General features: G+C 35.2%; 1 protein-coding gene across 1 annotated transcript; it reads right to left on the minus strand.

Annotated features, from left to right (window-relative positions):
- Positions 1-168: 168 nt before the first annotated feature.
- Positions 169-25,567, minus strand: LOC149597177 (excitatory amino acid transporter-like). Its single transcript, XM_089861153.1, has 10 exons — positions 25,550-25,567; positions 22,774-22,962; positions 7,091-7,206; positions 6,341-6,447; positions 3,377-3,575; positions 2,718-3,092; positions 2,269-2,629; positions 2,009-2,203; positions 1,761-1,895; positions 169-1,418 (listed from the first exon to the last, which is right to left on the minus strand). Exons 4-10 carry the CDS (start codon positions 6,440-6,442, stop codon positions 1,121-1,123), a joined length of 1,665 nt encoding a protein of 554 aa, XP_089717279.1. The 5' UTR covers positions 6,443-6,447; positions 7,091-7,206; positions 22,774-22,962; positions 25,550-25,567; the 3' UTR covers positions 169-1,120.
- Between the last annotated feature and the right edge of the window lie 246 nt (positions 25,568-25,813).

Consider the following 25,813-nt stretch of genomic DNA (forward strand, 5'->3'; position numbering starts at 1 on the left):
TTATTTATAAAAGTTTTATAATTAATTAATTTAATTTAATTTTATAATTAATTATATAATTTTTATGATTAATTAATTTAATTATTTATAAAAGTTTTATAATTAATTAATTTAATTTAATTTTATAATTAATTATATAATTATAAAAATTTTATAATTAATTTAATTAATTTAATTTTTAAAAAATGGCACTGATTTAATGTTAGCGAATTTATGGGGGGGGGGGGGTATTTTTTTTTTTTTTTTTTTTAAGTTCAGCTAGCTAATTGGACCAAGTCATCTTGCGACTTATTGCCACTTATCTAACGCCTTTACAATGCATAGAGGGGTGGTGGCTAGCCCCTATGCCACAGCTAACCGACAGCGCCCTATACTAACTATTACCGTTAACCTCTGCAAGTTTTGATGTAATTAAAGCTATTAATTACCGGGGGTAATTCACACGTAATTGGGGATTAGATTACCGGGAAATACACACGTTTAAAAAAATTCATGATGAATTATGAATCAAATAAAATTCATGATAATTTTTCTTTTTTTTTTTAATTCGCACTTAATGATAAAGTGTCCAAATGCGAACGCGACCTTTTTTAATTAATTAAATTTCTCATGAATTTGCATGAATTTTGATGAAAAAATGCAGGCACAATTCATACATATAGCGTATAATATCGTCATATTAATTCATGTTAAATTAATTTGCAAAAAATAAAATAAAAAAAAAATTATAAGCGCGCGGGATTTTATTATTAAATAAATTTCAATGAAAATTCATTGAAATTTATGCTGAATCTGAAACTGTAGAAAAAAAACAAAAAAATCTGAGGTCCTGAGTAGGAATATATTGTCAATTAATTAATTAATTAAATTCATGGAAGATTATTACTATATATATATATATTTTTTTGTCAACCAAAAGTTCATTAATTAACTTAACTTCAGAGGGATTAATCATTAATTCTATATTAATATTAATATTAATCAGGTTGAAAAAAAAAAGAATTAAAAATCCCCCCATTAATTTATTTACGGATTAATTAGTATATATATATATATAGCTTATGTGCGAAGTTCGGGTTTTGGTTTTTAAAATTAATTAATTAAAAATTTGTTTAATTAATTATATTTGCGTTTCATTATTGCCATCATTTGCTCCGCTGGTCCCGACAAAGTTCATGTTACCGTTTCCCTTGTCGGGTGCTGTGGCGTGGGCCGAACTGCCAAGGCCGCTGTTACTACCGCGGGGCATGATGGGTATTAGAACGGAAGCCTTCCGGCCTCCAGTTTCCGCTAATTCTATCTCTTGTCTGGCCAACATTTCCGCGTCGAATCGGTCTAATTCGTCTTTGCAAAGATGATGGACAATTCCAGCTCCGAACGCGTCGCCCAAGACGTTGATGGAAGTTCGAATACGGTCCCTTTTTTATTTTCAAATTTCATTGGTTTAAAATGGCCGTTGTGCTAAACCTTACGGAGCATGCGCGGTTGGCATCGGTGGGTGCTAAAGCTACACGGAGCATGCGCCATATACGCGTAAAGCCAATGTGCCAAAACGGGGTATTATCATTATGAGCAAGTGCAATTGGTAATGGGAGGTATCTTATTCTTATCAGCGTAAAATTTCTATTCTACCTAGTGAACTATAACCTTTGAACTCAGGGTTCAAACACACATTGAATCAAACACAACCATTGGCAGAGCCACAAAGCAACGACAAGTAAGAAGACCAAGCACAAACTCCAAAAAAGGGATGTACTTACAATAACCAGTCTACGGCGACGATCATGGATATGTCCTGCGTTGGTAGACCAACGGCCGAGAGGACAAGTAACATGGTGACCAACCCGGCACTGGGAACGCTAGCCGCGCCAATACTGGCCGCCGTAGCTGTCAAACTGTTAAACCAAGGCACCCAAGTAATTACTTATAGGAATGTATTTAAGTGACGCGAGGGACCGACCCAATTACTTATAGGAACGTATTTAAGTAATTTTGAAGCGTGACGTACCTTACGGCGATGACCTGTCCAGGTGATAAATAAATCCCATTCATCTGGGCAATGAAAATGGCAGCGACCGCTTCGTAAAGGGCCGTTCCATCCATGTTTACCGTCGCCCCAACTGGTAAGACGAACCTGGTGACGCGCTTATCAATATGGTTGTTTTCTTCCAAACATTTGAACGTAATCGGAAGTGTGGCCGCGCTACAATCAACATCAACAACTAAGTCGAAGGTCAGGAGTTCAAGTGGGGGAGGGGTCAATCCTACCTGGAGGCAGTTCCCAAGGCGGTGACCCAAGCTTGCAACATTCCCTTAAAGAAGGTCAAGGGATTCTTCCTCGTAAACAGGAAGTAGATCAATGGTAAGGTGATAATGGCGTGAATTAAAAGACCCGTGATGACCGTCAACATGTACATTCCAAGTTGCTGGGCGGTCTGAGCCATGTTGTCGATCGACATGATTTTACCGATAATCAAAGACATGATACCGAATGGTGAATACCACATAGCCAAGACGACGATTTTCATGACAATGTCATTGAGAACCGCGAAAAACTGAACCATTAACGCCCCTTCACTGCCCATTTGACCGCTGATAATACCGAACGCTATGCAGAATACGATTAAACCTATCCCGTACCACAACGATAAAATAAACTATCAACCGATTGAAGACTTATTGTAATTGGACATGGGACAGAGGCTGGACGGACTTACCTAGAACGTTGGTTCCGTCTTTGTAGGTAAGGGTTCGTTTCAGGATGGTCTCCGTCGCGTTTCCGGTATCGTTTGCCGCCAGTATGGGCGCTTTTTGTTTGGTTTTGACGTAGGTGGTCTCGACTTGTTGAAAACAGGCTTGTAACAGATTCTCAGGGAACATGTTTCGAACCAAATCTAAGAAGGCGTCCAAAGTGGCAACTTTTTTCTCTTCGGTACCGTGACCCAAGTCCACTCTGATATTAGGGTCACCGGGGTGAATTATCGTTACCAAAATGATACCCAAAGTGGCCGCCAAAATGGTCGTGGCGAAATAGTAGATCAGGGCCCGAGAACCCATCTTTCCACTTGATTTGGGGTCCAATTGAGACAGACCTGCGTACCGAAACCACGTCAAATTTAGACTAAAGTTACCATTGGAATCGTAAGGACCTCGTTACAACGATTCCAACGAGTACCCGCAAGCCATACTTTAATTACGCTAATTATATTAATTAAATTTAATTAACTACAATTAAAACTAATTATATTCCGTAACCTAATAGTGCGAGTACTCATTTCAAAGCCTAAAAACGTCACGAATTCAATGGCGCTATCTATTTTAAGCAATTTTTAAAACCCAAGGTGTGGTAGTTAAATTTTGTTTAGACGTAACTAACCAGCAATCATGGAAGAAATGATAAGCGGCAGAATTAACATCTTCAAAAGTCTCATGAGAATATCTCCGGGGAAGGAGATTAACATGATCGTGTCTTCTGTGTATGACGTCATCCGGGCCAGGAAACCGATAAAAACGCCTAAAATAACCCCCACAATGGTCATAACCAATAATAAGTTGGTTTTCATCCATTGGATAACCTAAAGAATAAAAAATAAATAAATGAATAAAATGCGATTAAATCAATAGATTAATTAATTATCTATTAAGATAATAATCACTTTAAAATCGGAACTCTTGGACTGCACTAGCCAAGCGGTTTGTTCCGAATTACCCGTATTTAAACTATTATTACTACGATTCCTCATGAGCCACGCAACCAACTGGGGTCGCGCCGCCGACATAACTAACTTAGATCTAACTTCTAAGAAACTTGACTAGATATTCTTCTAGAAGCTCTATTTAAATCTAATAACCGCCGCATTTAAAAAGCTAACTACTACGTTACAAAAAGGCGCGGGAGCGCGACTGCCGCGAGATGCAACCGACTTCAACTACATCGATGGGAACCTCTTGCACACCAACACAAGCTGGAAAAGCCAAAAGAGATCCATCCCCTGCATCTAGGGCTTCCCGGGGGTAACACACCATCGACTAGTCAGTCGATATTGACCAGGATAGTGTGCTGCCATCCAACCCAAAGGCGCCTTTGCTAACCCGTACCATAAGTAAAGGAATCTTCATCTAAGTGATTTTTTAAAATATCCCGCCAAATTGGGCGAGAATAGACCTTTCACCTACTAACACCTATTTTTTATTGATTTCTTATACTATAGAGTATGGAGTATATAGAAATTGCGTCAATTTAACTTGAAAGTAACACCAGCAACCTGTTGCTTAGAGGAGAAATTTTTTTATATTTATTATAAATTACATATCTACTCCGCTGTCAAGATAAATTGGTTCGATATTGGAAAAGGTGAATACGAACGAAGCGGGTAGAATATTTCCCCACCCATTCAATCTACACGGTAATGGCAATACCAGTTAAAGTTGTTAAACTCCCATAGGGAATAAACGCTGTAAATGAACGTCTACTGTCAATATACCTTATTACTTGTAATTTAATATTTGAATGCTATTTCGCAGGATTTTCATATTGAGTATTGGACAAATTGACGTACGAAATTTAAATAGCAAAAATTAACCAGGGTTATTCATTTCCGCTTTGGCCTAGAAGAAACTTAATACACGTACATTTAGAGCTAGGTCAAGAAAATTTGCATAAAATCGAATCGACCCATCAAGGCTCGTAGAGGTATTACCACAAGACAACCAATCAGAATCAGGTCTGAATTATACCTTTGATAACCTTACAAGATTTGAGAATTAATTTACTTCGGTCGCTAAGCATTTAAGCCTATTAAATAGTTAAAATCCAATCAGAAGCTCGTAACTCTTACTACCATAGAAGTATATAAATAAAATGTCTTAGCCATTGTAAGAACAATGGTTGAACAACAGATCCAACAATGATTAAAGTTCTAACGGCAAAATTATTCGTAGATAGGGGTATAGGTAACGCCATCATGTACGGGTGTATTATTAAATTCCAATATGACCCTTGACCCTAGACGAGACGATGTTATTGGCTTAAAGAGAAAAGAGGCGATGCTTAACTTGATTTATATTGGGACTTAATACTTCAAAAGCGACAGCCTAAAGAGAAAAAAAAACCCAACCCGAAAATAGGTCAAAACCGTAAAAGCCCCCAGAGCCTTAGGCCTGAGCCTTAAAGAGAAAATATAAAGAACAGTCTGTATAGCATATAAAACTATAGATGGCGCCACGCGACTTATACGCCTTTCAAGGACACCAACGGAAAAAATCGTTAAGCCTAAATTCGATTCACCACCCGGAATGAAAATATGACATTTTTGAAGAGGTTGAGAGGCACGCTTCGGACCAAGGGGTCGCTGCCTAACTGAAGAGGTCAGTGTTTTAAGGGGGGGGGTGTAATGTTACTAGTGTTGTAAATGTCCGACACCTCGAGTCGGGTTAAGTAGATTAGATTGTTACGGCATAAGATAAAAGCTAGCCTTTCTTTTGAGATAAAAATATTTAATAAAAATATAGAGTAATAAAGATAAATCTGAAATTTCATAGAATACCAATATGTCATTAATTCATGGGTTTAAGAGCAAATATTTCTATTAATTAATTTAATGTTTATTTAAACCGACAAAAATAATTAAAAAGCAAAGAATATATAATTAGAAAATTTAATTAAAAAATTGAGGTTACGCAATACCTTATCGGTACACGACGTCGATTGAGTTAAGATGAGCCACGTGGCCTGACTATTTTCACACGAGGTCAAAGGTGAACTAGTGGACATACAACTAGAGTCCCCGCTACACGCATTATTTTCTAGTAACAAGGGCTTAAATTCCTTTTTAGACTTACTAAGCAGGTCTCGATCACAACGCGACATGATTTGTGACAAATAGACATTGACCAGTTTAAAAATCTTAGGGAATAGCAAAGCAAGCGACCCACTCAAATAACGGACGGCATAAAGCTATCGATCGTTTGTTTCATCGTTTAACCCTCCGCCCTACCTTCAAGGGTACACTCTACAAAACAAGTCCAATGCATCATGCAGTCAAAGGCAACTTTGATTTTGGGTTACATTTTAACGTATAGGATTTTGCCCCCGGGGTTTAAATCACAGCCTGGCGCCTGCCTTATTGGGTAACCGAATTCTACACAATAAAAGTTCAAAGGTCAAAGTATCGTATCAAGTTTAAAAGGAAACAAACTTAATTAATTAATGCAATTATGCTTTAAATTTTTGACCCTAAGGTGAACCACTTTAGAAAGGGGGAGTGGTATTGTAATCGATAACAGTTCGCCGCTAGATGTCGCTTATTAACATTATTTAGTGAGTAAGTGAGTGACTTACCAATCTTGGGATGTTCCTAGTGGGTTCAGTTAATCGAATAACGTTGGCGTCTCCCAACATGGGCGTCTTCGCATTTGTGTCCGGTGATTTCAACTCCGGCATTTTGGCTAAACACAAACATAAATGAACAAAAAGTTTTTAAACGCAACAAAAACTAACAGTCATTTAAAACCAAGCGGGATACAGAGTAGATATGGACCGAGTAACAAACTTAGAAATTACTCCCAAAGCTCTTCATGATGTTTCAATAACTACTGTATATTAGCAGATTGAAACTTCAATTCATACTCGGTCCATATTGTGTAAACAATAATAATATGAACTGCTTTTAGCGCTGTGAACAATAAATAAATAAATAAAGTGGTACTTAAATGAACCCAAATAATATACTTCTCTCTTAAAATTTAAATAAATCTTTAAAATTAAAATAAATTGAGTAATTAAATAATAAATAATTAAGAATTAAGAAGCAATTAATTTTATAATTGGCTGAAGCGAATCACGTGTGGTGGGTAACCAACTGATAATGGGTACCTTTCAAGGAATCTATTAAAGACATTCTCTTTGCCATCTTGGTGTTTTTTCTCTAAAAAAAGCTTTCTCTAATTAGAGTCAGAACAACGCGTCTAAAGTCCTTCAAGAAACACAATGGAATTTGTATTTCAGATATTTCAACTGTCTGAATTATAATCAAATTCAAACCTAAAGTAAAACAGACAAAACAGTCACGTGATGCTACGGTTTACTCACCAAGGGGATGGCGCTGACGTCAGTGGCAATGTGGGATGGCTGGCTAGCTAGCTAAGCAGCTAACAAGATGGCGCCGATATTAAGTCCGTCTTTAATGACTAATAAGGAGTTGATCCCTATATTCAGGAAACAAACAAATAAACAAAAAGATTTCCTTAAAATTCAAAGATTATTTTAGTTCCTTATGAGTCAAAAACATTCATTAATATTATACCCGGGCCGAAAAGTTCCGCTTAAGCTATTTAATAATTTCCTATATTTCAAATTTGGTTTAACGTTAATATTAATATTAATTATAATTAAATTCGCTTTAATTTATTCCCAAGTTATTATACAACCACGTCACGTGATACCCATATGTCTGTCGCATTAAAAACTCATTACTAAAATATTAAATTGCTATTACAACCATACCATGCAGAAGTCAAAATAATAATAAGTCTAAAAAAAATTAAATTACATATTTTAAAAATAACAAAAGTAGATTAAACTGAAGACTTATGGCGTTTAATCCAGCACATATTATAGGGAAATTAAAGATTAATTAATTAATAACTACAACGATAATAGACTTTTAATTAAGCTATATATTTAAGGTATAAACCAAATCCCCTTATAACTTGTCCGTAAAACCAGCTTTAATCCGATGACATTAAACCGTTATTTTTCAGTGACAAGTGACAAAAACGACACCGAAAACAATTATTATTACTACAATAATGATAGACGGTGTCCAAGGTTACAAGGAGCAAGCAATTATGACCGCGTTTCAAATGAACTTCATAGCGTCAAAGCGAATCTAATGAAGGTACCAACTTTGCTACGAACTTAGTTTGAAATAAATCCACGTATGTTAACGTAGGTTTTAACTTTTGACAAGGGGAGGGGGTTTGGATTCATTTTGTATTTACGATTTAGTAGGGCAAAAAGTCAAGCTATTGTGTTCGTTTAATTATGTCTGTCAGTCAAGGTAAAGTGACACAAATATTAATTTTACCATAAGTTCATAAGATATGTTATGTTCACCATAAGTTTGTTTTGTTAATATCTGGTCATGACAAACTGAATTTAAAGGCTTGTAATGAATTTGAATTGAGTGAGTGAGGTAGGTCATAGATTCGAGGAGGTAAAGCCAGGGAGGCCTGGTTGGTGAGTGAGGTGGCGCTGCTGTCAAATTGGGGTTCTTAGTAATTATGCATAGACTAAATAGGAGTGCCTAGATCATGGAATAGATCCTAGCTGCAAAATTAATTAATTAACCACCACCGAGTGTACTTAGGACTTCAATTTAATTCGCTTCCGTCGTTCTCCTTGAGTCGAACTAGTTATCTCGAGCTGCTGGAAGTCTCTTCTCACTGTCAAACTTATCATTTAACATATTACTTATAAACTTAGGCTTTTACTTAATAATAATAATACTAACACTAATAGTTAAACTTCCTGTATTTAACTTACTAGTACACTATTTAATATTTAATTTATTTAATATATTTAAGCCTGACCTTAAATTCAATCTCCATCCGGAGTTTGCACCGAGTAAATATGTTTAATAATTGATTAAGCAAACGCGTCGCGTGAAACTCCAATCAAATATTAAAGAAGGTGCAACCCTATACTTCATATTCAACCTTAAAATGCTCCGGAAACGCTACAAATCTCGTTTGAAAATTCAGTCATTTCAAGAGTGTACCCTGATTTAATCCATCTCTTTTGGAGTTTTCCACGCGCTTAAAAACCTACCACTATTATTAAATTATTAATTACGTATAGAACTCAGCATCTGAGACGATATTTATTTCCTATACGTTTATTACAACGTCTCTTGACCATATTAACAAAAGGATATTAGCCTTTGTCAGTGCTGAACGGAGTATTGGGAATAAAAGAAAGCTATTCCAATTAACAACTCATCCGAGAGTTCGTTAATTCATTTAATAATTGGGAAAAATTTTTTAATATTCAAGTTAACTCGACGCGTTTTAATTGGATCCCTGCCTGTTTCTGACAAGTTAACGTGGTACTGTATTGTTCTTTATAACAGTGGTAGAGGGAAAACCCCTACATTGCGGTAGAATAATACTAAGGCAACCACTACTTAAAATACGTTAACAAGTAATGTGTATTTATCGGCAGATGTTTTATCGTTTCAGATAATAAATATTCATCCTTAATTAAAATTATAATTATAATTAATTATATGATAATTAATTTCAAAATGCTGATTGAAGAAACGCGTGGGTGGTGTTTCTTTTGATCACGTGGTTAGCTTCCCGAGCTAACGTAATATGAATGAAATCTTATAGGATTTCCTTTTGGAAAAATTTGTTAATAAAACCAATTCCGGTTTTAAATTACAAAGTCACCAAGCCGCAAGTTTAATTAATAAAAATATATTAATTTGAACTTTTAAAAACCTAATAATGTTTTCCCAATACTAGCGGATTAATTCCTAATGTTAAATGGAAGTAGTTTTAAAGCCCCGTTCACACTAGACAATTTTGAAAACTTTTTCAAAAAAAAAATTATGCAAAATATTTTATTAAATAACTAATAAAATTTGGCAATTTCTCCTCAAACCACAGCGAAACTTAAACTCTCACCTTTGCAGCCCCAGGTTTAAAAACAGTTTCAAATTACATCTAGCTATAATGTGAAGGTGCCTTATTCTCAAGAACGTCATAGAAATGTGGTAACTATCCTAGAAATAATTTGACAAAAATAAATAAATCAAAACTCCATAGCCTTTTTTTTTTCTTTCTTCGTTATCTGTTTTTAGTACATTAAACGTCTCATATTGGTTCCTTTTAGATAACAATGTCTCTAGACACGGCCGGTCATATCAAATTTCAAATTTATATCAAGAGATTGATTGCTGTTTGTTAAAGAATATAGAAATTCACCCAGTAACCGAGTACAAAAATTATTAAGAAATAAATTTCTTTTTTTTTATCAGTTCTTGGTATTAGTACATCGCGGGGTAAGATTACGGAAAAATTCTTAAATGTAAAAGACGTAGTAAGAAATACGTAATCCGTCTGTTACGAGGGGCTACTCACTACATATCATAAGTTTATAATCTATGAAAATTTAAAGTAAATAAAAATAAGTTTATAATCTATGAAAATTTAAAGTAAATAAAAATAAGTTTATAATCTATTTTTTTTTTTAAATTTTTTTTGGTACTAATGGTCTAATGTCTATTTATTTAGTTTTAAATTAATCTAAATTATTTCAACACGTTACAGGGATGCTTACACATGCACACTTCTATTTTTAATTTCAATCCCACCCTTTCGAAGTCAAACTCCAACTTAACATGAAAGCAAAAACTCTGTTATACTTGGAAACGGTTCAAAATCTAATACCTGTACATGTAAAAGTATACGCCGAGCAACAATTACATTACAATATCCGTTAAAAAAAAATAATAAAAATGAAAAGGGGTTTTTGAAAAAACGTTAAATCCTCAAATACAAGCTTAATATTAATTCAATTTAAAATAATAAATTTAAATTTTATTTCATGAATATTCATAAATGAATGCATTTCACATGAATAAATATTAATTGCCAATTTAAGGATCGTATTTAAAAAAACCGGGTTTGTTTTTATAACTACCTGTACATCAGAGACATATATCCTTGAGAAATATAGGCATGGTTAGCTTGGTTTTTTTTTTGTCAATTTCAAAAAGCTATTAAACGCGTTTTGAGGTAAGGCTAAACCATACACTTAAAATTCCCGTTTGTACAAAATACATATTACGTAATATTTATTTAAACTGTATTTAAAAACCCATTATACTGTAGATATTAACAATTAACTCTTTGAAACCGATTTTAATGGACACTGTTTTCATATAAAACCAAAAAATAACAGGGGCAATCACGTGACCCATAATATAAAACAGTGTTTTTACTATTACTATATTTTTCGTTTCTTTTATTACGTATTGATTTTTTTTTTAAAAAGTAAAAGATTGCATCTTTGTTGTTGTAGTAGATGTAGTAATAGTTGTAGTAGTAGTTACGTACAAGTTGATCAAAAAAAAAAAAACCAAAATCGATTTTGAGTAAAGTCGAAACATATTACAGAAAAATAAATAAACTTACTGAGTGAGTATCGAAAGATGATATCCGTAACGGTTCACGTGTTTTTATTTCACATTGACAGGGGTGTGATATTAAACTTCATAGCAGACGACGGCCGACGATACCTTATTCTCGCGAGCCTCGTTGCTAATAAAAAACGTGCTCGACAAACACGCGCCAAATATATTTCCCGCCTTTTTTTCCGCGCCTTAGTTGTCCCAGGAGAAATTGGATAAAAAAAAAGTAAATTTCCTATGGGATTTTGGCGCGAAAAGAACGTTTAGTGTTACGTAAAAATAAAAGTACACACACACCACTTTCGTTTCGTTTCGTTTCAAACGTAAGTGAATCCGATAGCGAGTTTGCGACTCTGCCAAAACGACAAGAAGTTAAAATTTAAGGCTTAAGCCTAATTCAGCCGCTACAAGTAAAACTTCTATCAACGCGCGCGCGCGCACGAAAGCAAAAATGCTGTAATAGCGCGCGCGGGGAAACTTTCAAATGGCGGGAAACGTAACGGGAGGGTGGGAGAAAGAGGGGGGATATTGGCGCGCGCTTTTCATACTAGGGGCAGACATGGGCGAACCCTCTGCCTCTCCCACTCCCACTCCTCAAAATTTTTTAGCGGGGAACGAGTAGCTCACTCCAACTGATTTTCCATAGTAGGCCTTTCCAGTATACCTCGCTCCTTTCCCAAACAAAACATCATTGTAACTTTTCACTCCTCTCACTGCTCATTTTATCTCGTAGTTTTAATAAACCTCCTCTCATCTCAATTGAGATAAAAATTAAAATGTTTCACTCCTCTCACTTCTCATTTTATCTCGTAGTTTTAATAAACCTCCTCTCATCTCAATTAATATAAAAATTAAAATGTTTCACTCCTCTCACTGCTCATTTTCTCTCGTAGTTTTATTGAACCTCCTCTCATTTCAATTAAGATAAAATTAAAAGTTTTCCACTCCTCTCACTACTCGTTACTAAACCTCCTCTCATCTCATTCTCAATTAAGATAAATTACCATTAAGATAAATTCGATTAAAACCTAGGCCCAGCAAAACTTCCGTGTCACTGCAATAATTGTGGCAACACTTATTGCAACATATGCTTTTGAGCTTCATTAGTTGTTGAATCAGAATAAGACTTGTAGTGTAAAGCCCGACTACCTATTTTGTCCAGAAACTTCCGGAAAGCAGTGATTCTTGAACGATAAGCCTGAAGACGAAGCCGCTGGAGTTCTACCTTAGTTTTGATAAGGTCCTACACTAAAGCAAACTTTGTTTCTCGATTTATTTTCTAATTTTGGCATTTTAAACTAAGTTTAATAAGTATCACCCAATAAAAAACAGCTCGTCAAGGCACACCACTGGTGAGAGAAGCGGAAACTGTCAGTGTCAAAATTTTCTGCAGCTTAACTCTCACACTTCGTTTATTCTATTGAATCTTGTGTACCAGCGTTTCCCACACTACCAGCATAGCAACGTTCCTCGAACATTATCAAAGTTTTGGTTCAGCCAATAAGCATTCGTATTTCACTAGGCTACGTGACTGTAGCCTGTCAAATACCATTTGTGTTTACAGCATGTTCAAAGCTAGAGAGCCTTGTCTCCACCTCTATGAATCACTAACCTTCGCCTTGGCTTAACAATAAACCCCCGTTACTATTTCAAAGCATGTTTCTTTATTTCCCTCCCTTGTCTCCCTAACCCCCACCCAGAAACAGTGGATAGGTTCTGATTTTCTCTCCTCTCCAAAAGCCTGAAAGAAGGAGAGAACCCCCTCTCCCAAAACATTTTTCGTCCCACTCACCTCTCACACTCACGAGCCATTGCTAAACGTTTGGTTTTCAAACTCACCCCCTTTTACACCCCTTTTACGCCGCCCGTAAAAACTCGCGCTCTTTTAAAATTTGTATTTTGAATTGGCCAAGAGGTTCACTCCAATGTTTCATGATATTAAATCGTGGCACTCATTTTCTCTCCTTTTTTTTTGTTAGAAGCCTACCACTCCCACTCACCCTCCACTCACAATAGTATAATTTCTGATTCTCTCCTCTCAAAACGCTCATTTCGCTCCAAAAGGAGAGGAGAGCGCCCATGTCTGACTAGGGGGAGTCACGCGCGAGGTACTCAGCCTTGGATCGTCCAGGTCACGTGACTGATAGCTAGTTCAGCTGGCGTCTGCTTTTTGAAAATACTCAGCTGTTGCCCGGTCTTAGGGTTTTAGTATGGAAAAATCAATTTTAATTTATAGTTTTTTTGGTTGGGATATTTAATTTATTTCACGTATGACAGAACATGAATTAATGTGAGCTATAAACATTAGAGAGAGAGAAGTTAAATATTTGGGCTAGGCCTAATTGCTTCTAGGCTAAGCTAAAATTTGTTATTTCTCCTTGTAATTTTCACAACGGCATGTTAAAGTGGATAGGTCAGATCAAACAAGTTCGGGGTCAGAAAAGTCGTGCGTAAACACGGCCTCTTAATGACGCCCCCCCCCCCTAGATACAAATCTATATCTTTATAATAATGATGTTCAGCATAGATAGATATATAAACTAATTTGAAAAAAATTCATGGGAAATTTGAAATAAATCCATGGAATGGTTAAAAATATAATTCTGATTTTTTTTTTGTTATTTTGTTTTGTAATTAGTTTCGGAGATAATATTTAGGTCACGCGTCTTTTAACACCAATTTACACCCACGACATTTTTAGGCAAATATTCATTCGTCTTGGTGTGTCTAATTAACTTTAATTAATGAATTATATCACCCATCCATCCATTGTACTTTTAAAGGGTTAGTAGTGAGTGTACAAGTAACATATCGTTCCTTTAACGCTAAGGAATTTTACGCTCCCTAATTAATATTAATTTAAACATTTAAAAAATTAATTTCGGTACACTGACACTTATATAAGCATAAATGAGTTAACATCGAGTTATAAGTTCCTAACGATACTTTGGTCTGACATCCCGAGTAAAAGCAAAAAGAAAGAAAAGAAAAACATAAATTATAGGATCACGCTATCAACGCAACGTAACTTGACTCTAACCCGGGTTAGGTTGAACCCGTGTGGTCAACCTTTGACAGTAGTGACACGTAACCCGAGTCTAACCTCGTAGTTGTATTATAAACGACCCATTTTATTGACAGTAACGTTAAATAGTGTTTCAATATAGACTTATTTTGAAAACAAGTCACGTTGGCGTTTCATAATGGTTTTAATTTGGCGCGTCAAAGGTTGAGAATCAAGTGGCTCCCCATCTTGAATAGAAAATGCGCTTCGTAAAAAACGTCATGATTTTGTTTTAGTGGAGTTTTAGCGTGACCAGAATATTGTATATACGTCTACTTTATCGGATCGGTTCGGTTTGGTCAGCGGGTGGTCAGTAACGTCTTATCCAATGGTGGCTAGCTAGCTACTTTGGTCAACGGGTCAAGGTTACTATAGCCAAGAGATTGTCGCGGCGTTAATCAAGTAATCAACTTGTTACTTAGCCATTAGGAAAAGGGTAGTAGGATACTACTGTAATCAAGTTGTTTTCCCTCTATGGTATGAACTATGGTAGCTAAGATGGATAATAGTCTGCAGTTCAAGGGTCGTGAATTCAGTTCTGAGTGTAGGGGGATCACTACTACCATACTAAATAATAGGGGGATAACTACTATATCATAGGGGGATAACTACAATATCATAGGGGGATAACTACAATATCATAGGGGGATAACTACAATATCATAGGGGGATAACTACTATATCATAGGGGATAACTACTATATCATAGGGGGATAACTACTATATCATAGGGGGATAACTACTATATCATAGGGGGATAACTACTATATCATAGGGGGATAACTACTATATCATAGGTGGAATTATACTACACCTAATACCACCACCAAAAGTAAAGCAATTTTCCAAGCTCGAAGTATTGTTATTCAGGTATGTCTGAATGTTTAAGTTAGGCGAAGTTAAACGTTGTTTACCCTTCCTTAACCAACATTAGAAAAAGTGTGTGTGAGTGTGAAGTACAATATATAATATATATTAAAAAAAATACATGGCGATGGTGTTTCCCCATGGTTGGTTCCTACTACGACAACACGGCCAATACTTAGCACGAGATTAGTTAGACGAAGTTCGCACGCACAATTTCGTGACAAAAATACGACCAGAATTCTTTGAGCCTTGGCCTTCCCCTCCCTCCCTAAACCTACTAACTTAACCCAGACAGTCAAGAAAAAACAGTAATTACTTACAATGGTTCCTGGTTAAACCCTTTACTTGTTATTGCCCGAGCTACATTATCTAAGACTAAAGACCCTAACCCTTTAATTGAAGACATAAGAAATATACACGTTGAGTGGCTTGGACTGGACAAATTATATAGTTGGGCTAACAGAAGATGGCCTATCGTACAAGTTCCAGATGCTATAGGTTGGACGCCATATTGTAAAATGGCCGCATCATATTTTAAATAAAATATTGATTTCTAATATTTCTTTTGAACTCTAGTTAAATGCATGGCCTCGATGCGATAGGTCATCGATAGATACAAGATAAAATGTATTGAATTCCTTAGGTAATAACTGCAAAATTTTCAACTTGCTCATCAAAATTTTCACGAGGAAATTTTCGCTTTTCAGGGATCTCTATACTACGTTTCAAGCTAAGAAGGTAGTAAAATTAAGGCCTAAATGCTTTGGAATAATATATATTTTAAGATTGAAACACTAATCCACGTAAGCTAACATTTTAATTAAACCCGGAAGGCCCTCGTAGTCATCTCGTGTTTCCAATGAAAATCTAATTTCTTACTTATATATAGTGAAAGTTCACGGAGCACGCGCACTAACCCAAATTGATTAAAAATATACTCGTTTCGAGTTTCAGTTAAAGGTTAGGTAAAATATCTTAACGGATTCGGAATCAGCTCGAAAAACGCTTTAAAATGATACCAAGGACGAATTCAATCGGACGGTAAATAAGATTTTCAAATTATTTTCAAATTGGAAAATTATTTTTCCATAATCAAGTTTAAATATTTTCATATTTTCTTAATTCCGGTAAAGGTTGCGAAGTATATATTATTTGAAAAGGGTTTTACAATGACACCCGTATCATCTCCCGAAAATACAACAAGTTGCAAAATGATTTTCAAATTTGAAAAACCAATTCAAATTTGAAAAATTCAAACTGCTCCGATTTGAACGATATTGGTATCAAATTAAAGCTAATTTTGAGTAGAATTCAAAAATGCAAAAGAAAAAAAAATAAAAATTAATCCCAGAATTAAAATATAAAACGTTTTCCAACTTGTCCCTACAACGAAACCCAAAATCTATTAGAATTCCTCCTCATAGCGTTATATTGGAACCATTAATGTCAAGATATTCTGTACTATCTCCTTTACGAGAAGAATATAGCTTTATATTGTTAACCGAAATAGAACTAATATGTACGGAGCCTACAGTATAAAGAGTACAGAGTATTAGAGTCCAGCCTTTGACAATATTGGCTTCTTCGGGGTAAACGCTATCTCTGTCGGGAGATGCTTGGGAAACAGGATGCTACCAATATCACAAATGTCGCAATGACCCTAATAGTCCGGATATGCAGTTGGCTGTCGCTGAACGCGGAGGACTCCCTTCCAACTACCGCACCGTCGTACCCAAGAACCACATACCGACAAACGCGTGCACCACACTCCCAAAATGACTTACACTAACACGTACTACGTCTTTTACATAACTTTTAAAACATTAACAGAGTGGCTTAGTTATTCGGCGACAACGTACAACTACAATCTAGTGGTTATCCCCCCTACTAGCTCCCGTAATAGACCCAAAATAGCCATGTCAATAGAGTCTTACCACGGTTCTGGCAGTCATACTGGTAGGTTTCTGATTTCCTACCACCAATATGGCCGTCTAAATTATATCCTCCCCAAACGAAACTCCTCTACAATTAGCTAATAACGAACAAGAATTGTTATTCAAGAAAAAATAAAAAATTCATTTTCCGCATTTCAGTTTGTTGTAGGGGGAAAACTACCAGATTACAGAAGGATAAGTACTGTAGCATGAATGGTCTCATATACCTAAACCACCTTGCATAGTGTTGTTAATATTACTTAACTCTGATTGAATAATTTTTGATTCAATAAATAGTTTAAAGTTTTGGTTTTACAATTAGAACTTGAACAGGAAATTTAAATCATATTAAATTTAAACAAAATCAAAATTAATTAATAAATACTAAGTAAAATTAAACCAAAAATTAACCATTATTTAACTTTAAAAACAAAAATAGAACCACGAATAAAGTCTGCAGTCCGCGTCAATTTTAAAAGAAAATAAAATCAACCAATGAAAAGTGAATCTCTCACCAAACTAAATCCTTCTGGGAGTTTTCTTAACCGAATCAAAACAAGTTTAGAGTCGATGACGATGTTCCTCTTAAACTCCTTTTCTTAGCCAATCAAAACGATTGAATAAATCCGGTGCACCAATCGGCACGCGGCGGCGATCTCCGAAGCTGACGATATATAATTTTTAAACCGAAAAATTTAAAAAACAAAGTCACGTGGGGCCGAATGGTCAAATGATGGTCAAGCGACCGATTTTGGCGTTATAAAATAATCCATAATTATCACCGGCCGCCGAAGTAACACTCTTTTGTCCGCGTCCCAAACTCGCAAACACGAAACTATAAGCGAGAGACGCCGTCACAAAAAGACTAACTTAAAACGGAAACGTTAAATTAGAGACGCTATTATCCCGTGTAGATGGCGCCAAAATTTTTTACTGGGGAGGAAATAAACACGTGACCTTAATAAAGCTCCGTTCGCACCATACCAAAAAAAAAAAAATAAATTATAACGTCAGTGGAGTAGTTATACATAAGTGTTGAACTTATTATAATACCTTTATGGCCAATTTTTATTATACTTAAAAAGTTTTATTAATAATTTTTTTTGGAGTGCGAACGGGCCGCGAATACTCCCAAGTTTATGTAACTTCACGCTTAGTTCAGGACTTAGTTTAAACTAACGCGCAATATAAATTTAAGTTGAAATTTCAATAGTAATTTAACGTAATTATCAATCTAAGTTGGTGTTAAAAGCAAATGGGGGATTTTGGTAGCTCTTTAGGTTAAAGTTGATTTTAGGTTGTGATATTTTTTTTTAGTTATTTTGGGCTTAAGGTCTCCGCTGTATTCAAAGTGTATAACACTGTCGGTTTATCTCTTTGGCGGCTTTCTTTCATTGTTTAATTGAAGTTACAAAAAAAAGTATGTTCGACGCCAGTAATTTCAAATTTGTCTATTCGAGCCTACCGAGGAGACCGGGCCGGGGGACATTTTTAAAAATTAATTGCAGAATCGTCTGACCTCGTTTTTTTCACGTCAACTGGTGCCAGCCTACATTCAAACGACTTTTAGTTTAGATTGAAAATTATTTCAATAAGAGTTTTCACGAAATACCTTCAACATAGATGTAAACAATTATTATCATAGTATTTGTGACGTCACGGGCTTTAATTTGAGTACCTACAAGACGTACTTTGGTTAAACTTGAAATAACAAAATTGGCGCATGCGCACTATCAATCTAAGATTATATCTAAACAAAAATACGTTCACTATAGACGTAAACAATTATTATCTTAGTATTTATAACGTCAAGGGCTTTAATTTGAGTATCAACAAGACGTATTTCGGTTAAACTTGAAATAACATAATTGGCGCATGCGTACTTTCAATCTATATCCAAACTAATATGGAAATATACGTACAGACATAATAACAACAAAGTATAAACCCTCCCAAGTAACGTAACGGTACCACGTGTCCACTTAGGAAGAGAGGGGACTTGAATAAATAAAATTCTTTTCACAATCAAGATATTGATCTTTGAATATAAGTATATTATTTCTAACAAAAGGAAGTTGAATGGAATTGAAAGCTGGCTATTTTCAAGCCGCTTAAAATCAACAGATAAAACAAGATGGCCGACGCCCGTGTAATACGTAACTATGACCCTCTAATAGAATACTAACTACGGTAGAAACTTATAGAAAATCGATACAATATCTTGTACGAAATGGACATTAATAAATAATCAATAAAAACAGGACAAAAAATATACTAATAATAGCAATATTCTAATTCAATTTGAACATATAAGAAATTTGCCTAATTTATGTGGCCTTCTATCACAATTGGCTTTCACCAAAAATTTATAGATATTTTTCAAAGTTAGGTCTACAACTTTTTGGATATTTTATAAGTCTATCCTAAAACAGCCACACCCTTTTTAAAATAAATTAACAAAACTTTTTAACGCGATTCAAAAAACATCCCGGTCACGCCCCAAAGTCAATTTAACTTGACAACAAATTAACACGTTAAAAACTTTTTTTTCATACGGGAATTTGACACCAGGATAAGTTGACATCGGACCAAACTAACTTATATTATGAACTCCAGTTCATAATATACGGAACACATAAAGCTAATAGGAATAATTGTGTCCCATGTTAATTTCTATGAATTCGGGTTTTGTGGGCTGGGCTTAAGAACTTACTAACTATCCCCCATCAAGCCCCATAATTCTGATGGCGTCTTTCTACCTGCTGTTTCACGGGTTCCTAGGTGCGCGCGCAAGAAGCAATGCCCAGGGAGATAAATGATTAGTCTAGCTCCTCCCACAATATCCACCTAGATACGTTGAGTGAAAATGGATGTCTCAATGCAATAATTCCTAGTAGATTTTTATGCATTCCTTATAATATTTATTATATTTATTGATCCATAGGTTAAGGGGGGGGGGATTTAACAGTTCGATGATTGCTTCGATTTGGTCTACAACTTAGTCTCTTTTAAACTTGAACTGGTCAGTGGTCATACTTTTAAGTGAGTAAACGTAGCGCTCATATGGGTCATTTAAACATATCACGCGGTTTACTTAAGGGGGGTGTCCGCGTATTCCGTTTGGTTTGGTTTGGTCAAACACAGAACCTAGAATTGACCAATCAATCAGAACCGTACTGGGAGACCGGAAGTTAATCTACGGATGAGAGGACACATACCGGAAGTGACGTTCAACTCAAACCGCCTATAACTTTTCCAATTAACCACGAAAACTAATATCCGAGAAAATTGGACCGCGCAGCGTTAGTTTAATTAGATGTAATACAGTTGAAAGCCAAGGACAGTTTCGTAAATTTATTGGGTAACTACCTTCCAGCTATATTGGCTCTATTAACATTAATATATCATAAGTCAATTAATTCTCAAGTAAGTCTAAGTCTTCCCATGTCAGATCACTCAATTCAAGGGTGAGATAGAAAAGGAACGACAATTGTAACGCGTAAATAAGCGAATCAAATGAGCAACACTAATGTTTAAACTTAACTGGAATTAATTAAGTAGCTTAAAGGATATGTCAACCGTCACAAATGAACAATGTACTTTAAGAATGTTTCCCACGATATCTTGGTTATAACAGTGACAGAGAAATTAACGCGTCTCTCGTTAATTCATTAACGAGCCCGGGACAAATTAGGCCTTAGCAGGAAATCGTTAATTCATAGTTAAAAGAAAAAGCGTCACGTGGTTTAGATTAGAATACACCGCTAATCAGAAGTTCATAATATTGATTAACGAAGTATATACCTAAGTCTTATTCTTAAAAATCACGTTTCACACGTGTTTAACTATACTATAATATATTACAAAGTAAACACGCGCAATCACGCGTGCACGCTCAGAATGCTAATTCGAAATTACGTAAAAATCACATTTGTTTTTATAGGGGTTGGAATAAGGAAGTCCTCTTAGTTTTAATTCATTTTTAGTGTTTCGCGTGATGTTTTGCTCCATACGTGTTCTTCCGCCCCTTTATACTAATCTACATTAATTTAATTGCATAGCTGAGATTCTACTTTTAAATATATTATAATACATATACTTTAAGCAAACCAGGTTATAAAAACTTTTATAGACCAAAAATAAACTGCTGGCAAGTAAAAAATATATAAAGGTTTAAGCCTTGGTCTGTCTGTTAGCTAAGCCTTTGCGCGTGTTTTTTGGCGCGCGCGCGGGTCTTTGAAAAGCTCTTTAAACATCAGGTCGCTCCACATAAAAAATATGTATAAATTGGATTTGAAGAATGGAGGTTTTTTATAGAAAATACAGGTTTAGGGGGGGGGGACATCAGCAGAAAATATGGATGGATTCAACAGCCAAGGGTTAAGGGTCGGGACCAAGTGTAAACACACGGTTTTCAGACATTTTTCATTGGATCCTTCTAAGAGTGCAACGGGGGTCTTTTTATTTTATAAAGGTCAAATTACTTTCTGCCCAAATGAAAGTCAATCAATAAATTTTAAGATAATTATCGTACGCGCAGTCTTTGCTTTGTTTCAATAGTAACGCCACCGATATACCGGCAGTTGGTACCTCGTGGATATGTTGGACACTATGGGGAGTTAACACGGGGTGTCACTACACTTTTGGTTGGGGTTGGATGCAGGCTTTGTTAAAAGGGTATATAGTATACCTCCGCCCAATCCCAAGGGGCTACTTTCCGGGCGCTTCTTAAAAATTGCCCTATAAAGAGGAACTACGCCCCGAATTGCCCTAATATTTATATAGCTAATTGTAGGTAAATTCGCTGCTAAATAAAAGCCCTTATTTACACAAAAAAGGGTCAAATATCAGAGTTAATATTTTGGAAATTGGAGTTTGTAGACAGATCCAGATTGAGCGTAACGAGAGCTTCAAAATAAGATCAACCTCGTCAAAATCGGACCATAAATAAGGAAATTAGAAATTTTTCAGACCTATCTGATTATGTTTTATATCTGAAAATTTTCCAACTTTTTTATTTACCATCCAATTTTGACGCGATTGGTTTCATTTTAAAGCTCTCGTTGAACTATATCTGAATCTGTTCTTTAATTATATTAAAACAACATTGCAATTAAAATATTTAGGTTTTTAGCCCCCAATCACCAATATCGATGCAACTTGTTACGTCAGAGCGCAAAACAAAAAAAAAATCTTTCGGATTAGCGTGAGAAATATCCATTTAAACAAGAAAACGGTAGAATATCCCAGAAACATTAGGATAAGCATTACTACCGATAAAGGTAACTTCCTTACCCTAATACCCGCTTCACTTACAAACTGATCTTGTGAACGCTATATAATGCGGTGTATCAAGTTAACCTCACAGTAACGAAACAATTTGTAACGTAAAAAAATAAAGTAACATTTTTGATGGAACAATGAAGGATTTGAAATAAAAATGGAACGAAAGTCGTTGGTTAATACGTCTACGATATTGAAGGCTTGGCAATGCATGCACTAATGTTATTTTTAAATTCACCTTAATAATGTCAAAGGTATTATTTGCCAACGTGTCATTTAATTTTAAAATCGATTAAATTGATTTTTATAATTTAAGAAACTTCGTAATAAATTTAATATCTGTCCCTTCAATGGCGATCGAATATTTAATAACTTGCAAAAATACTCAAGCACATATAAACTGCAATATTGCAAAAACATTTCCTACCTGCAATTGTTGATCTCCTTTCGTTCTTTTGTTATTTCGGACTTTTCGGCAATTTCAAATTAGAAATCTGCAACAAGTTGGTGCTCCTCTTCTTGTTGTTGCCAAGTTGCTCCCAAGAACACTTTCAACTATAGGAAACACGACGGCGTAAATCGCGTTGCGTCTCACCCGGATACACGCAATATTCTGCTGCAAGTTTGAGAAAATAAATTTTCAAAAATTCTTAATTTAGATCCATGAAAGAAAGAGTGAGTCAGGTTCGCGACGCGCGGCGGTTTAAAAGTTGTCGTGCCCAAAAGCCATCCACTGCCACTGCCTTAAGGTATAAATGTTCTTCGTACGTCTCCTCGCGTTTTGCAAAATAATATATATATTGGGACACACCCACAACTCTCGCGCGCTCTCTTACTATTGGACGGTGCAACAAACCCCCCCCCCCCCACGTGATCTACTTTCCCCGGGAAAATAAGTTATTTTGTTGCGCCTTAAGGTTTTTCAAAATTCACCGAGCAAACTTTTAACTAACTTAGAAATTTATTTATAATCCAAAGGATTCCAATTGAAATAGATTTATCAGACTGTTAATTAAGAAAGTTTGAAATTTATAAGAAAAAATCAAATTTGAAATTTATAAGAAAAAATCAAATTTGAAATTTATAAGAAAAAATCAAATTTGAAATTTATAAGAAAAAATCAAATTTGAAATTTATAAGAAAAATCAAATTTGAAATTTATAAGAAAAATCAAATTTGAAATTTATAAGAAAAAATCAAATTTGAAATTTATAAGAAAAAATCAAATTTGAAATTTAAAAATTCACATATCGATTTGAAAATTTGTTTCCATTACGTTCAACTTGAAATTATCATTCATTACATTTAAATAATATTCAAATTTGAATATTTTTCCTGCAAGTTTGAAAATTTCAAAGTTCGATTTACCTAAATATTTGCTAGACGATACAAAATAGACTTTGCCCCAATTTCATTAAATTAAACGTGAAAAAAGATTTGGCAAAAACCAATGTGGCAAAAGTTGGCTTAATATTAAAGAAGCCATAGCAAATCAATCCAAGCTAGCATTAATATATCTATACTCTATATAACAATAGGCCAAACCTTATTAAACGGGTTACGCGCCAATTATCCCATCACTACCAAATTAAATTGACGAATAGTCTTAAATCAAGCCTATCACCTTTGGGAGAGAGTCAATCTAACTTGGTAGCGTTAAGGAATAAGAGCTCTGGATTCCGGGCGACGTTACCATAGCAACGCTCGTGGAAAACGCTCTTTTCGGGTTTCGCGAGGGGTGGGACACTTGCCATTTAAAAAAATTGAATAATTTCGCTTCTAGAATTGTAATTAATTATAAATTAAGCTTAATTTCTAAATAAATAAATTGACTACACCCATAAATGAATCTCGCTAAATTTTGCGTTAAAATCTAAAAAAATAAAATGGTAGCTTGGAAAGTGTTCGACATCTTGGGGGTTTGAGTAAAATCTCAGGGTTGTATACCTGTTAATAACAGACTGTACAATACACGGCGTACAAAAGCACGTTTCTCTTATAGTTAACTAAGGTTAGACTTAAGTGGTTTTTGAATTTAGCTATCAGACATCGAAAGTCCAAAGCAAGGGTCACCTAACCCTTGATTTTGATTGGAAATGGCAACTAGAAAAATCTTATGTCTCCTTCAATTCGAAATTTTCAACTAGCTCTATAGACCAACTTCAGGATGTCACAACTCCATGAATTTGAACGCTAATGTTAAATCCTTTTAGGATATGATAGAACAAACTGTTTTCTACGTAACGGTACCAAAAACTTAGTCCTACACCAATCAGAGCCCGAGTAATTAAGCATTTTACAAGAGTAGGTCAAAAATGTACTTCTCGTATTTGACCTTGCATTTATGTCGTAACACTTTGACAGTTCGTACGCTAATTTCTCAGGGAAAGTGGGGGAGGGGGGTTTGCAAGTTATAACTTTAGGTAAGACTGTCGTGCCCCCGGGGGTTTGCGGGTAAAGGACCCATTCCCCCAACCCCAACCCCTGAAAGGGTTTATTATTAAAAGATGGTCGTTGGAGAAACGCCACCACGCGGATCTTACAGAAAGTTAATCCCAAGAGAGTTAATCCTTCTTTTCATCAAGGTTTCCTTAATCCCCCTTACGGAGAAATCAAATTGAATAAAGATGGGAACCACTAAGAGCCAGCCAACACGGAAATCGCAAGCCCCTCCCCCTCCCAAAGAAAAAACACCTAACACCCGCCAAAAAACGTTCCAGTAGGAGCTTGAATAAACACAGCTTCCTACATAAATTAATAACTTATTTCATCCCTAAAAACCCGTCCTCGCATTAAAGTAGAATCGCGGTTGGAAGAGTGCTGGGCAAAATTAACTTATTAGGAATTATTATTTACTTATGATAGTTACAGTTTGCACTAAGGTTTTCACGGAAACAGTAGGTGCTAAGCTCAAAAGATAAATTTATCAACTTAACTAAAAAGGAAACGCTAAGACAAAGACTCTACCGCCATAAATTTACATATTTCTATCATATTTCAGCAAAATTAATACGATTCTACTTTTAAAAAGACTCGGTTCGGGTAGGTTTTTGTTTTGACCAAGGCTTAGCGATCTTACTTTCCTAAAAACTTTCTCTGATCTTTCTAATCTTTTGTCACCAGTTTATTACTTGAAAATTACGTTACTGATAGCTAATTTCGTGTATTAATTGAGTTAATTAAGTATTTAAAGACATAATTACCTTAGAATTGCTCGCAAACTGCACCTGCAACTCAAAGCGCGACTGAAACCAACAGGTTGAATATTCGTCTGGTGATTGTTGCTCATTTCCGCCACTAGACGCCGCGCTAAACCGAAATAATAATAGAAAATTAAAATTTTATTTAATTATTTTAATTAAATATAATAACAGGTTAAATTAAAGGTTAAAATATTATAAGTAATTAAGAAATCAACTTACTTTTGTTTGTGATTCGCAGTTTGTAAGAGCATAATCAGGTAGATG

The sequence above is a fragment of the Phalangium opilio genome, unplaced genomic scaffold (genome assembly GCF_054372755.1).
Source record: "Phalangium opilio isolate 3A_F unplaced genomic scaffold, DU_Popi_V2 ptg000369l_1, whole genome shotgun sequence".
NCBI classification, from domain to species: domain Eukaryota; kingdom Metazoa; phylum Arthropoda; class Arachnida; order Opiliones; family Phalangiidae; genus Phalangium; species Phalangium opilio.